At 53.0% G+C, this 14,727-nt stretch overlaps 3 protein-coding genes across 3 annotated transcripts; 1 reads left to right on the forward strand and 2 right to left on the reverse strand.

Moving 5' to 3' along the window:
• Positions 1-1,230: 1,230 nt before the first annotated feature.
• MFIFM68171_07198 (Heterokaryon incompatibility domain-containing protein) lies at positions 1,231-4,202 on the reverse strand (the record flags this gene model as incomplete). The annotated part of the gene is made up of 3 exons (XM_071062618.1): positions 1,231-2,802; positions 2,857-3,150; positions 3,201-4,202. 3 exons carry the CDS (start codon positions 4,200-4,202, stop codon positions 1,231-1,233), a joined length of 2,868 nt encoding a protein of 955 aa, XP_070918719.1.
• Positions 4,203-7,838: 3,636 nt separating this feature from the next.
• Positions 7,839-9,761, reverse strand: MFIFM68171_07199 (uncharacterized protein; the record flags this gene model as incomplete). The annotated part of the gene is made up of 1 exon (XM_071062619.1): positions 7,839-9,761. The coding sequence occupies one exon, from the start codon at positions 9,759-9,761 to the stop codon at positions 7,839-7,841; it is 1,923 nt and encodes a 640-aa protein (XP_070918720.1).
• Positions 9,762-10,865: 1,104 nt separating this feature from the next.
• MFIFM68171_07200 (uncharacterized protein) lies at positions 10,866-11,878 on the forward strand (the record flags this gene model as incomplete). The annotated part of the gene is made up of 2 exons (XM_071062620.1): positions 10,866-11,383; positions 11,443-11,878. The coding sequence occupies 2 exons, from the start codon at positions 10,866-10,868 to the stop codon at positions 11,876-11,878; spliced, it is 954 nt and encodes a 317-aa protein (XP_070918721.1).
• Between the last annotated feature and the right edge of the window lie 2,849 nt (positions 11,879-14,727).

Consider the following 14,727-nt stretch of genomic DNA (forward strand, 5'->3'; position numbering starts at 1 on the left):
TTTGATGAGTGTCCGCCCACTCTTTCCGCCGAAGGTACCAATATGCATAGTCCCGTGACCGCTCAGTTAGTTTGCCAACGAGCGGTGGAGCTATGTCTCAGCTCGCGCGCCGCCTACAAGTAGTTATTGGCACTGGCGGAGTGTTAGCATTGTACCAATGAGCAAGGACAATCCGGAGCTAAAGTAATTCAGTACCTCGGGCAGACACGCTTCTGCAGCTGAATGAAATGGGAAACCCCTCATCAACGATTTCTCTATGTACGCAGACGGCCAGACGCATACCTACCGTAGGTACTCACCCCCAAGTACCTTAGCTAGCAACGTCTTTCCTCGCGGCATTTGGTCTACTCTGGCCATCCTAGACGTTACCGAACATGTTTCTCGTCTGCTTTGAACGCTGGCGGAGGAACCGGAAGCAGGCCGTCCAGGAGCCTGCTCCGCAACCCGCTCCTCCAGCTACTGCTGGAGACATAGCTATTGCGGAACTCGGGGTGTCTAGTGGTCCCACTGGCCCAACCACTCCTCAAAGACGCAGCACCGACTCCGACATAGACGATGCTGCTGTCGCTCCTGCCAAGGGGTTCCTTGATAGCGGCCTCCGACTACCGACATACCGGCCCAAATCAGAGGCCATTAGAGCGTTCTCTCCTGTCAAGTATGTATTCTTAACCATCTCGGATGTCCTGTCGACAATGTTCCGAGAATCCTATCTTGCGCGCTGCGTTCTCTTCGAAACCACTCGACTCCAGCGACCTTTACTTTCCGTGGGACCACTGAAGCTTTCTCAGAACGCCCGTGTCGTCGACATGGAGGGATTCCGTCACCAGGCGATTACTTTTTCCCAAACAACGACCTCAATCCCCGCCTCTGCTTCCCCTGCCGCTTGTCATTCCCAACGCGCAGAGCCGGTTCCACCTCAGCCGTGGACAAGTCGAGCCTGTTATTCCCTGCACTGGGTAGTGGGGGCCGACTGCCGGGCTTGATCCAGAAAGCAGGAACATCAGGGCTCGTCCTGGTCAGACCAGCTCGGTCCTGATCCGGGTTTTCCAATGACGACCCAGGAGGATTGGTTAATATCCATCCCCATCCACTTCAGCTCGGGTCTAATGGCCCCAGCAATGACACACAGACTCCAACTACAAAACTCTAGGTCCTTTGTATCCCTCGAAGAGTTCCAGATAGTCCTAGCACATGTCTCGTGTCCGTTGGCGAGAGCAAAATGAAACGCATTCAGTGCATCCCATCGTCAAGCTCGGATAGGATCCCAGCCTTGTTCGTCATCAGCAGCTCCATCGACAGCGTGTTCCCAAATATAGCGGCTATATGCGAGGGCTTGAGGTGGAGGGAGCCAGCATGACGGTTCATATTAGCACCCGCGTCGATCAGCCCCTGTAATGTCTTGACGTTGTTTTCCCGGCTCGCCACATGGGCGGGCGTGAAGCCAGAATCGTCTGCCAAATGTACATCCGCGCCAGCCTTCGCGAGGGCTTGGACAGTATCCATTGAATCAACACAGGCGGCATGCCACAGGGCTGTCCGGCCGAAGTTATCAACAGAATTGACAAGACGTGAGGACCAATGGTCCACAATCCCGGGCGGTGTCAGGAACCCAATAGCAGCAAGATTTTTCATTGCCGCTGCGCGATGAAGAGGTGTCTCTCCAAGCGAGTTAATCCGGCTCAGACCGGACAGGCTCCAGTAACGATGTTCGGACGTCCAGAAGCTGGGGTCCGTTGCATAAGCTGCGGCAAAATGTACAGGGTAGTCCCCGATCCCCGCCATTGGCTGCGCATGCTCGCGGTCACCGGAAATCGGGGAGAGGTACCGGTAGAGAAAGTCGGTAATGGCCTCATTTCCCATCATGGCGGCTAGATGGAGGCTCGTAACCCGGCGGGCTGAGGGGCCGAGGGGATCAGCGCCGGCTTCCAATACCACATTCACAATACCGATATTTTGCCCCATGACCGCCCAGTGGATTGGCCGTAACTGGAGGAATGGGTCGGGAACCCCATCAGGGCGCGCCGTCATCGCGAGGAATACCCGGGCCTCCTTGACGTTGTTGCTACTCAGCACTCGAGCCGGTTTTTGACCGGCAGGATCGAGCGAAAAGAGCATCTCGTCGCAGTATTTCCACAAGTCCTGCAGCGGGGAGGCATCGTATCGATCCCAAGCTGCCGGCAGCCGCCGCACTTTCCTGCCCGGATCGACTCGCTGGAAGATTGTGATCTTGACTGAATCTTCGAGACAGATGTCCCTAAGTAAAGACTGGAGTTCAATATCCCAAGAGACATTCCCACCATGTTTCATGCTGTTTACCGATCGATATTCGGTTATAGGGATGCCAAGGCTATCGAGTTCTTCGGCTGATATTACCTCAACAGTGCTGAAGCGTGTATCTGATGTCGTTACGTCGCCAGGAACCTCATCTCCCGGTGTATACCCGGCCCCTGACGACCCATTAGAAACAATATAAAGAGAAATCTCGACCGCTTTCTTGCGGTTCCTCTCAGTAACAACAGCCCACGTCGGCATGTCGATACCATAAATGTTCCTGGTAGATAGTTCGGCAAAGGTGAACGACCTTAATCTCGCAGCTCGCTCGGCAACATTCCACAATTCTTCAAGCCGGAGGTACGATGTCTGGTTATCGACGATCTGGCACCAGCTTCTACATACCCTCCGGTTGCGGACCTGCATGCCAACAGCCACGTCCACAAGTATAGGGGGCTGTCTAGCAACTTCGACCTCGATCCGGAAGATAGCAGCCGGCAAGCCAAAGACAAAGTCTCGTGTCTCAAAACACTACATCGCTTCGTTCCAGGCATGCTTTGGATACACCTCCTTGACTCTCCATACCAGCTCGGTACCCCGCGAGTAGGAATCTAGATTTCTCGGGAGTTGCAGCTGCGAATTATCCTGTGCTGCTGCGATGCGGATGGCGCGTAGATCCAACGAGGGATTCTGCTTGACGAAGACAGAGTCGTAGAACCCTGTCTCCAAGAGACTGACGTCGGGTGAAATGAACTTCTTCAGGTCGGTGTGCACCCTGGCAAAGTTATCTCCCATCCCCCAGATCCGCTTGAGATATATCATAGGCGCCTCCCTCGCTCTGCCCTTAGCCTTACTCCCCCTCTCGCAGCTCAGGATGGCCTGGAAATTGGCATCCGGCACATCTCGCATGGCAAAAGGAATAGATCTACCCTCAATCCCTTACTCGTGACCGCAGCCGGATTCCCAGTAAACATCAACGGCATGGCAGTCTCGAGATCTCCCGTCGCCCAGAACCGCTGAGGCGAGTCCGCAAGTAGCCCAGACAGCGTATTGAGCTTCAATGCCGTCCCAACTGCACCCACGCCATCCAACTCCTCCAGCCCATCATCCGTATACCACGCAAACAAACTCTGGTCATCATCCTTCAGCAAAATCGCTTCCTGCAGCCTAATAAATGCCTTGGTCCCCTCGCCATACAGCAGCGGCATATTCACGTCAAATAGACCTAGTAAGCAGTACGAAATATCCTCGACACGCGTCGTCTCGCGGAAGGCAGCCCAGCGCATACGCGACGCGATACTAATATCTGCAGGGCTTTCCTCCCCTGTCAAGACGTCGTGCTGTACGCCCGTGATCTCATGTAACAGGTCGGTGAACGCGATGCTCTCGTGCTTGTTACCCAGGTAGCTCCAGTCGCCGGCGAAGAACTCGACCTGACCCGGCGCGATCAGCTCCTGTAGCGTCCAGCCGCGGGTAAACCACCTGCTCTGGCGGAAGCTGGATTTCTTGTCCATGGGATCCTCGGTTCCCGCCGGCAGGACGTCAGCTAGGTAGGCGTAGCACACGGCGGCGCCCTGGTACCATTGGTACATGGAGTTGATGGCCTCGGACAGCTCGGCGCTGCTGGTCTTGTCGATGCAGCATGTGTCGACCCAGATGTAGTCGAAGCCGTTGCGCCTGGCGAGGGCGGTGCTCTGCTGGAGTTTGGAAAAGCCTATTTTGTCAAAGACGGAGGAAGGTTGATGGGAAGTGGTGTGGTTATGAGTGGGATGTACAACTGCGTCCCGGCGCCAGGATGCCGATTCCAAGGCCTGGAGGTCCTGGAGCAACACCTCGCCGTCGGTCCATGTGTGGGAGAGGATGGCGTAGCAGGGGATATCGCTGCCGTAGACTTCGACGACTTCGATCCGGTGCGTGCTGAGGAGTCTCATGGTTCTGTCCCTGGCGGTGGTTGAAGGCGCGCAAACGGAGGGATTCAGCTCGGTTGAGAGAAGAGCTGAGACCGGGAGTTACCCCGCACACAGCCTCAACCAAGACCACGTCACGGCAACTTAGTAATTTCTAGTCTCTGGCACACAGCACACAGCCTTGTTCTTCCGGCCTGGATATGGTCAAGTGGGGGGGGGGGGGGGGGGGGGGGGGTCGGTGTGGCCCGAGGGTTGTAGAGTGTGGCTCCTTAATATTGCCTTCAGAACAAGTCTGTGGACGTTACGAACATTTTCAAGTCTCGTGTCACAGAGCCCCATATAAAAAAAAGTCAACATTTTCAATCATCAATTCTTAGTCTAACGTACATTATCAGTGAGTGACCCATATCAGTGAATGACCCACCCTACACTACTCTACAACAACTATCTTCAATTATTCCACCACAACACTAAGAGCCAACTACAATTACATCAGAAGCAGCTGAATCAGATGATTCTCCAGCCTCCTGGCAAGTGCGGGCATTATAGCCAGGCTTGCCGCACACACCACAGCATCGAACCCTCATACGAGCCCTCCCTGCACCACCACCATCCAGCTACGTTTCTTCCAATCTCTCCCCACCTACGGCTTTCTAGTCCAGTACATCCTTTGCATCTCGTACAATAAGTGATCCTCCGAGCTGTACGCGTATTTTTTTGGCTCTCCGGCGCTTACTTAGTGCCTCGTTGGCCTTACAGAGCGAAGAGACCTCTGACCGAAGGAGAGCCACCTCGTGCATTACAGCCATTATACCCTTAGTAAGCTGGTCTACAGCAGCCAACATTGACGTTAGGGAGCTATTTTAATGATTTATAATGCGAGTCTTGATGAGCGTTGACTGCGACTCAGCTTCTCGGGGGTTATATAGTATCTAGAAGACCCAGGGTTGTATAGTACTAGGCGGTAAGTTCGGAGGTGTTGGCGTACGAAGCTTCACATCCAGCTTGGAAAGTACTCTCTCTGGATCGTATGGTACAAGGCCAGCCCCTGCAAAGCCACCCCGTATATTCTTCTCCGTCATAGAGGCAAAGAAGGCCTCGCGAAATGTATAGAGGAACTCGAGCTTGCTTATGTAGGTGATGTACATACGTATCAAGTGCTCGATCTGGCGACCGTACATCTACTTCAGCGGCTTAAAGCAGCCAACATCGAGTAGCTGGAGTTTGTAGGAAGAGTGCGGAGGTATATAGAGCGTAATAATGTTGTTCTGCTGGCAGTAGAGCTCGAATTCGGTCGAGTAGTAGCTTTCGTGGCCGTCGAGGATTAATAACCGGTATTTACCCTTCGTACGAGGTGCCGTATAGAAGTTGAAGTACTTGATCCAATCTAGGCCTACTGTATTAGTAGTCCAGCCGTTCTCGGTAATCGCAATGCGCTAGTCGGCCGGGAGGTCGCACTCAGTATACCAGTTGGTAAGGTGGTACTGTGCAGCCAAGATGATGAATAGAGGGATGGCCCAGCCGAGGGCATTAATACCCTGGATTACCGTCGCCCATTCGCGGTTACCAGGCTGGGCCAGCTTTACCTTACCACGGCCATCCGAGGTCGTAACCACTATACCCGCGCAGATAATACCCATCATAAACCCCGTCTCGTCGAAGTTATAGATATCGTCATCCAGGATACCGTACTTGGCCTTGACATTCCGTACGAGGGTAAACCACTCGCTAATGACCTTTGGATCCTCGTACTTAGCCCTCTGATAGTCGTATCTACACGTAAAACGCGTACGGAGCTCTAGCTGGCGTTTAACAAATCGATGCGCCCAGAGCTTACCAACAGGAGACGCGTTGCGTATACGTAGCAGTTGGTTGGCCATATCTTCCACACCACTCAGTCTTAAGGGAAAAGCTCGCGTATATAACTCGACTATATATCGAACAATAGCCTCCTCTTCTAACTGAGTAAGCTTCTTCACCTTGGGTATAGTATCGCGTTGTGCAGGCTTGCCGGCACGACGCCGACCCAGGGTTCTACAATCGACTCCATAAATCTTAGCGGCGGCTCGTTCACTTAGATTTTTGTCATTTTGAAGCGCTTGGAGGGCCAAGATTACCTGGCCTTCTTTTGAAGTACGGGGCATCTTATAAAGAGGAAGAATGTTGTTATTTGAGTATAAAGGTATCGCGTCGCGTAGAAAGTAGGTCATTTACTGATATAAGTCACTCACTGATAATATACGTTACTAAAAAAAAACTAGATACTATTAAAATATATACTAAAGTCTGTTTTTTCAAAACTTTAATTATCTAATAATATAGTTATAGATATCTAAGTTATTACTTAACCTTTATAGAAATATATAGTAGAGGAGGTAATTTTTATATATTATACCTTGATATCTAGATAGAATACCCTAGTTAAATTTACTAGGACTGATAGTACTATATAAAACTTATATTATTAGAACCGCTTTAAAAAGACGAATCTTAAAGTATATATTGAGTGAGGGAAAACAGTCCCCTGAGGGCAAGGTCCCTCGAGTCAGAGGGATATAGTTGCTAGGATGGCGCCCTAGGGACTGGAACTCGCCGTAGGCCTATTTTTCTTTCGTACCATAAGTAGGGCCGTCCTGGCCATTGCTCCTTAGAGAACACAGTCAATTCAGCACTCTTTTCAACATCTGTTGCAGGCTCAATTTACGAGCTTTCTCAGCGTACAAAGTGATCTCTCTCTGACCAGAGGGAGCTCTATCTGCACATGTTGTTTGACCTTGTTTAGGCTGCAGAGGCCTAATTTGTGGTGGTGTCCCCTGGCCTGTCTTGTCTATCTTGTCTGTCTGGCATTTGGCTGTCTTTGCCCTCCCCCTTATTTTGGTGGGTTTGTGGGTGTAGATGTGTGTTTTTGCACCATTTCAATATAAGCTCGCCCAGACTATTTCCTTTATATTTAAGCCCGTCCTATAGTCTCCTACTACAGTAGATAGATCCTCAGATACTTCAACCTTTCTACGTACTTCCTACGACCTCTGCTGAGCTCCTGTACACGTGACATTTTGTCACGGTCAATCACAACTGAACTTATTCTTCGTCAATTCGGCTTGAATATCATGGCCATATAACACAACTGGAAGGCTTTGCACGAAATAATAATTTGGCGTGGCACAGGTAAACGCGTCAGACCTCTCAATTCCAATTACCTTATCTAGTTGTCGCAACTCAGCCAAGAAGGCTTGTGTACCCAGCATAACTCGAACCAACCCGTAGAAAACTACAAGGACAGAACGTTACGAACGCGATACACGGACAACTCTTCATTCGTACTTAAATCGCAAACATTCCAACTTTGCATGAGCACCAGGACGAGCCCAGTCGTGCTTAAACCAAGGTGTTATTTTCCCCTGTTCCCGCGTTGCATGTGGCGCTCGTGGCGGACAACTTGCGTAATCCCGTTGGCATCAAAACAAACTAACCGAGAGTGAGCCATGCGTTACTACCTTAGGCAGTGCTGGACCGTTGGTAACCTTGCTCAATTCCAAGCCGCCGGGTGAAGGGGAGGTTGCCCCAGAAGTGGCTCTGTTCTCTCAGTTAATGTTATTGGGACCTAGGAACGGTGAAGAAGCCAGGGCGAGGGAGGATTCGGAGATCTTGTACCTGGGGCTAGGAAGGCGCAATGTGGCCCTTGCATAAAGTATGTTGCCCAGCGCACGCGGCCAGGTCAAATTCGTGGGAGTTCTCCGGGGTCACCTCCGGGAACGGCTTCTCACACGGCCAACTTTTATCTTCTTGACCCGGCGCCGTTTCATAGATGCGACGGAACAGCTGCGACGCCATCAGCACCTTGAATCGGATTAACCTGTTGTTTGTCGGATTAGGTTTTTTGGACGCCGTCGGCGACTGGTTATTGTTGTTTTCGATTATAGTACCATCGTTGGGGACTGTTGCTTCGGCCGCGCTTATTGCCGTTCCATCCTTGGTGGCTGTGGCTCCATTCTGTCTCTCTTCGTCGGCAGATGGGTTCTTGGGCTGATGATGAAGCCTGATGATACAGGATATAGCGGACTCGGTGAGCAGCAGCAAGATCAGGATGACTAAGATGGCAATGATACCGCCCAGAGAAAATGTTTGGATATCCGGGCTTGAGATAACAAAGTCGCCTGCGCCTGCCGCCGGCTGCCCCGTCGAGTCCTCGACCAAATTCGGGTAGGTGCCGTCCTGCTCAAACATGATGGCGTCTACAAAGACGTTGCGCGACGCGACAAAGCTGGCTACGAGCAGGCGTTCCAAGTCGTCGTGGATACTCGACGCGCTCGCGTCGATGACACCGTTGGGACTCGTGGTACGAGACCGTAGCGCCGAATCGCCGCTCGCGTTGCCGATCCGCACGATGGTTGGCACAGTGAAGGCGGCTTCGAGCATGCTGAGCAGGCTCTGGGCCACCTTGATACCGGCGACGTTCCTGAGCTGAGTCACGTCGCTAACAGCTTGGCCCGCCCAGCTCCACGTATTCTTCTCCCAGCAGGACAGGACCGGTCGTGCACGCTTCATCCAGAATTGAGGGTCGTATGGCCGGGGTACGCTCGAGTTCCGTGACTCGGTCGCATACCACGGGTCGTCACTGCTAGAAATACTAGAGCGGTGGGCGGACCAGACGATGATGGCAAACGATGTGGTACCGTTCCTGGCAAACTGCGCGTCGGCGCCCGGGTGAGATATGAAACTTGCCTTAGGGGCATTCTGGATGCTATACGGGTCGATGGGGACAATAAAGTCCATCTGTCCATCGCTGTTTTTCCACAGGGTGTAATTCTCGACGTTCTCGGTCTGGATGCCGGGGTCGTACCAACCGTACTCAGTAACGCAACCGCCGTCGACGGCCAGCTCAAGGCCGGCACCCTGCTGAAGGCCGAGCTCGACCCCACCGAGGCGGTAGCCGTACGTCAGCTGGTGGATGAGCTCGTTGTTTTCCGATGTGCCGTAATTCTTATTGTAGTCGAATCTTACGCGCGGCCGCATCGTCACCTTGGCGGCCTCGACGCTGCCGAGAGCGCGCAGGACGCTGGGCGCGCGTATGCCAAAATCCTTGAGCTGATCGGCATACGCCGCAGCAGCCGGCGTGGCGGGGTAAAACACGATGCTCGGCCTCACCGGCGCGACGCTACCGATCCGCACCAGCGACGGCCCCACGATGCCCAGCGCTAGGCTGCCGCCGTAGACGCAAAAAGCGAGAAGGGCGAGCGCGAGGCCATACCAGAAGTCGGCAGCGGATGAGTTGAAATAGTGGTAAGTGTAGCTGGCCAGCTCTCGGAAGGCGAACCACGCGTCGTTGGAGTTCCACAGCGTCACCAGCGCTGCGTACCGGCGCTGCGACTTGCCGCGAGACAAAAATATGAACAGAAAGCAGATGACGTTCCAGATGCAGACGAAGATGACGGTTAGGGCGACCGAGAGGGCAGCGGTAAGAAATGTCGCGCTGTCGCCGGAGAAGGCCATAGCCCAGACCGGGCCGCTCTCGGTCGGCATCTGGAAAGGTGTTAGGAGAAGGTAGGTCGAGTCCGGCGGCGGGGTGTAGACGTCGGCCATCTTGACTTGCTATCGGCTCTACTAAAGCGGGGCCGTGATAGCGGATGTGTCCCGGACTGTGGGCAACCTCGTCGGCCTACTCCGTACCAAGTTTCCAGCGTGGTTCTTCTCTGCGTCTTTTGTAGACTATCCGTAGTCCCAGTCTCGTTTTCTTGACGGCTTTGAGACTCTGGTTTTGAAGCACGGCGTCGTCCTTCTGCGTCAAGACCTGACGGGACATATCTTGCGCTCGCATTCTGAGGGGGCTGTGTCATTCATACGCTGCTGTTCTTGCACGCTGGTACAATGGCACAAGGCTGTATCTCCTGCAATCCCCGCTCCGACGCTTTGCAGCTGTGCACCCCGATGCGCATCCGCCGGTTGGTCAGGACAGGTTACTTGTCATGCTCAGCCATGCACATGCCCAAACCACCGGGCGAATAGTATCAAAAAGCGCGGCTAGAGCGGACAGAGTGAAAATCACATCTCGTTGATAGCTGCTGTGAATGGCAGCCTTAGAAGTCCTCGCTCATATCTACCACCGCGGAAAACTCGTCACATCCGGGGAACTCTGCTGCATAAGCCACAGCCTGATTGCTATCATCCAGTATCATTGTGACAAGTCTCCATGCGTGGCGTGTTTTGACGGGCACAATTCTGCACCTTGGTCCCGAAGACGTAGGCGGAAAAGAAGCTTGCTAAGCAGTGGCTGTCGGGCTTCAGCTCCTTGGGCAGAAACGCCCAGAGAACCATTCCTATCCAATATAATTGGCAAGACGCCGTGGTGGCGTCCGGGCATACTCCGCGCTCCGGCGACCAGCAGAGCGAAGCGGAGGTGAGGTGGAGGGCCCGCTCAGGCTGGCCATGGCAGCAGGAGAGTTTTGAACAGCTGAGGACATGTCGACGCCGCCTACAGCACATATATATAAGGCCGTCTTGGGACGGTACCCTACTCTCCTGGGCATGATGGAAGCCTTCAAGACAGCCTGATGCACTCATCTCGATCCTACCACCACACATAGAAGACATCGCAAGGCTCTGCTCATTCATTTCGTTACCCCCGGACCCCGCAGTGTTAACAACACCGGCAAGTCTAGCGAGCAGCGATTGAACTTCTGGAATAGGATGCGTTCCAGCGACCTCATCGGCTTGCTTGCCCTTGGCGGCTGGCAGGCTTCGGCGCTTTCGCTGCTGGAGGTGCTCCGGAACCACGGCTTTACGGATTACGCCGATCTTCTCGAAGGCAACCCGATCCTCAACGCCGGCCCTGGGCTGATCGTCTATGCCCCGGGCAATTCCATCCTCAGCGCGGCCGCGAACTCGTTGCGCGCCAGGGGCCTCGAGATAAACAACGCGACCAACTCATTCAGCACCGTGCGGAATACCGCACCCACGTTTGTGGACCCCGCAGCCTACCCCGACAACGAGGATGCTGGGACTGCCGACGCTCCCTCGGGCGCTCTCCGTGAGACGCTGCTTAGCGACCCCGGGTTTGTGAACCTCGGACCGGGGCACAACCAGTCCCTCATTGAGAGGAACGTGTCGTCATCGTGGCCCACCTTGTTCGGCGGCCTTGGGAAGACCGTCGCGGTAGTAGGCGGTGACATACACTTTGACGACGGTGTTGTCCGCCCCATTGACGGGTACATGCCTCTTTCTCGACTAGGCCGAGCAGTGCGCTAACGGGATCCAACAAATGTAGAATCCTAACACTACCCTCTACCATGTCCTCTACACTCCCACCCGTGGGTGCCGAGGCTTTTGCGGCCACGCTGCAGAAGGTTGGGCTCGCCACACAGCTCGATTACATGCCCGGTATCACCGTCTTGGCCCCCAACGACGCCGCATGGAACGCAGTTAGCGACCTGCCGGACGACCAGCTTGCCCAGCTCTGCAGGGAGCACATCATTGTAGACTTCCCGGGCTACACACCGCTGCTCCGGAACGGCAGCACCTACGGAACTCTTGGAAAAACCAACGTGACAATCTCGGTGCAGGGTGAGCAGGTCAGCATTGGCGGTGCTAGAATTGTTAAGAGCGATGCCATCATCATCAACGGCGTTGTCCACACGGTCGACAAGGTAAGCTTGCTCCATGCTTTCCCTCTCACCTTGTTTCCGAAGAGGCTGGCAGATTAAGACTGACACATGTTTGGGTCTGCAGCTCGTGGAGGGCTCCAAGAGATCTGACTCGGACTCGGACACGGACACAGACTCAGACACTGCCACGACCACCGGCACGAGCAGGAGCACGAAAACGGCCACGAGAACAGCCACGAGCACGGCCACAAGCACAAGCTCCGGCTCCGGCTCCGGCTCCGGCTCTGGCTCAGACTCAGGCTCGGGCTCGGACTCAGACTCGGGCTCGGGCTCAGACTCGGGCTCGGGCTCAGACTCGGGCTCGGGCTCGAGCTCGGGCTCAGACTCGGGCTCGGGCTCGAGCTCGAGCCCGGCACCCACCTCGGGCGGCAATGCTATGTCGGCCACGCCCTGGCAGGCTTTGCTCGTCTCCTTTATTGTCGTGGCGGTGACATCCCGAGGCCTGCTTCCGAGACTGGGCGACGTAGCTGCATGAAGCAGGGGCGCCCGTAGGCCTTGAAGCCAAGCGAGAGGAAGAAGATGGGCCGGATGAAAAGCCTGAGATGAAGGGGGCTGCGGTCTTCCCCATGAATTGGATATACTAATATTAGTTAATTTAGTTGTTCACCGGATGAGATTGTTCTATTGGAAATTCCCCAGCCTGGGTTGAATTTTATACTGATTCTCGTACTTGATGTTCGATTTCAATTGCTGTCCCGTGTTATGATAACTGCCTATGTCCTGTGAAAGGGGACTCATTCCCATAGCCTGAAAACAACTTTCAATGAATTAATTACACTCGCCTTCCCCGTTGCGCATCAACCAGCTATGGATCCCCCAGGGTTTACCTCACGCGGTGGCCCGGGATCCAGCAGCAAGCCGGCGGAGGTGTTGAGTACCGATAATTAAGTACCCACGCACACTTTTCTTGTTCGTGACGATGAATGCTTGGTTCGGTGGTGTATCGACTGCATGCTTTAGAGCAAGTTCTGCACTTTTCCTCGCTGTTGTCATTTATATGTAGTATATAACGTACATGATAAGCGAGTGACCAGAACAAGCGAGTGACCACTTTTTCACCACCCCACCACAATCATCCTCAATTACATAACCACAACGCTAGGAAATAACAATAACTGAATTGGAAACAGATAAATCAGACGATTCTGCAGCCTCCTTGCACGTACGCGCATTATAACCAGGCTTACCGCATACGCCACAGCACCGAATCTTCGTACGAGCCTCCCCTATACCACTACCATTTTGTTGTGTTTCCTGGATTACCTGCCCACCCACGGCCTTCTGATCCAGTAGATCCTGTGCTTCTTGTACGGTAAGTGATCCTCCAAGCCGTATACATGTTTTTTTGGCTCTCCGTCTCTTACTAAGCCCCTCATTGGCCTTACGTAGTGCAGAAACCTCGCTACGTAAAATAGCCACCTCGTACATCACAGCCATCGTTCCTTTAGCTAACAGGTCTACAGCAGCTAGCATAGGTGTTGGAGAGCTACCCTGATACTTGGATATCCGGGTTTTAATAAGCTCTAACTGTGAGGTAGCTTCTCGAGGGTTGTATGGTGTTTGTGAGACTGTCAGGTGCAGGAGGGTGTCAGGTGCAGGCGGGGCACTGCCAGGGTCAGGGGCCTATAAATTACCGGCTTCGCCGGAAGTTTTGGAACGTTCAGAGTTCAACACTGTCACCTACCACCTCCTTAGAAGCGATAGCTGCGCAGACGCCGCTCCTTCAATGCGAATCATCCTTTCACTCTCCTTTTCTCACAGCAATCCCCATTTTCGATCTGACAGAGACCCAAGGTTATGCTGTGCCTGGCCTTGAACTTGGGGGTGTTGGGGTATGAATGCGCACATCCAGCTTAGATATTACCCTCTCTAGGTCGTACGGTACAAGGCCGGCTCCGGCAAAGCCACCCTAGATATTTTCTTCCGTAATTGAAGCCAAAAAAGCTGCTCTGAACCCATAGAGAAACTCCAGCTTGCTGATATATATAATACTCATCCGCATCAACTGCTCAATTTAGGAGCTATATGCCTTCTTCAACAGTATAAAACAACTAACATCTAATAGCTGAAGTAGGTACAAGGAATACGGAGGTATACAGAGTGTGATAATGTTGTATTCCTGGCAGTAGGTCTTAAATTCCTCGGTATAGTGACTATTGTAGCTATCTAGGATTAATAGCCGGTATACACCCTTCGTGCAAGATGCTATATAGTAATCGAAGTGCTTGATCTAATCAAGGCCTACTATATTTGTAGTCCAGCTATTATCGGTTGTTGCAATATGCCAGGTTGCCGGAAGGTTGCACTCTCGGTACCAGTTGGCAAGGTAGTATTGCCTAGCCAGGATAATGAATAGTGGAATGGCCCAGCCTTGAGCATTTACCCCTTGGATAACCGTAGCCCACTTACGATTACTAGGTTAGGCCTGTTTAGCCCTACTACGGCTATCTGAGGTAGTAACTACTATAGTTGGGGTAATAATGCCTATTATAAAGCCGGTCTCATCAAAATTATACGAGTCTTCGTCGAGGATACCGTATTTAGTCTTAGTATTTTATACGAATGCAAACCACTCGCGAATAATCTTTAGATCTTCGTATTTAGCCCTCTAGTAGTTGTATTTACATATAAAACGCGTACGAAGGTCTGGCTGGCGTTTAACGAAGTTGTAAGCCCATCGTATGCCAATAGGGGGCACGTCGCGTTCGCGTAGCAATCGGTTGGCCATATCTTCCACATATGCATACCGGGGATAGAATGCGCGTGTACACAGCTCAACTATATATCGTACAATTGTTTGCTCTTCTAAATCCGTAAGTTTATACGAGTTAGCTGGAATATCGCGTCGTGCAGGCCGACCGGCGCGTCGACGCCTAAGGGTACTGCGA

The sequence above is a fragment of the Madurella fahalii genome (assembly GCF_045866475.1).
Source record: "Madurella fahalii IFM 68171 DNA, scaffold_4, whole genome shotgun sequence".
NCBI lineage: Eukaryota > Fungi > Ascomycota > Sordariomycetes > Sordariales > Madurella > Madurella fahalii.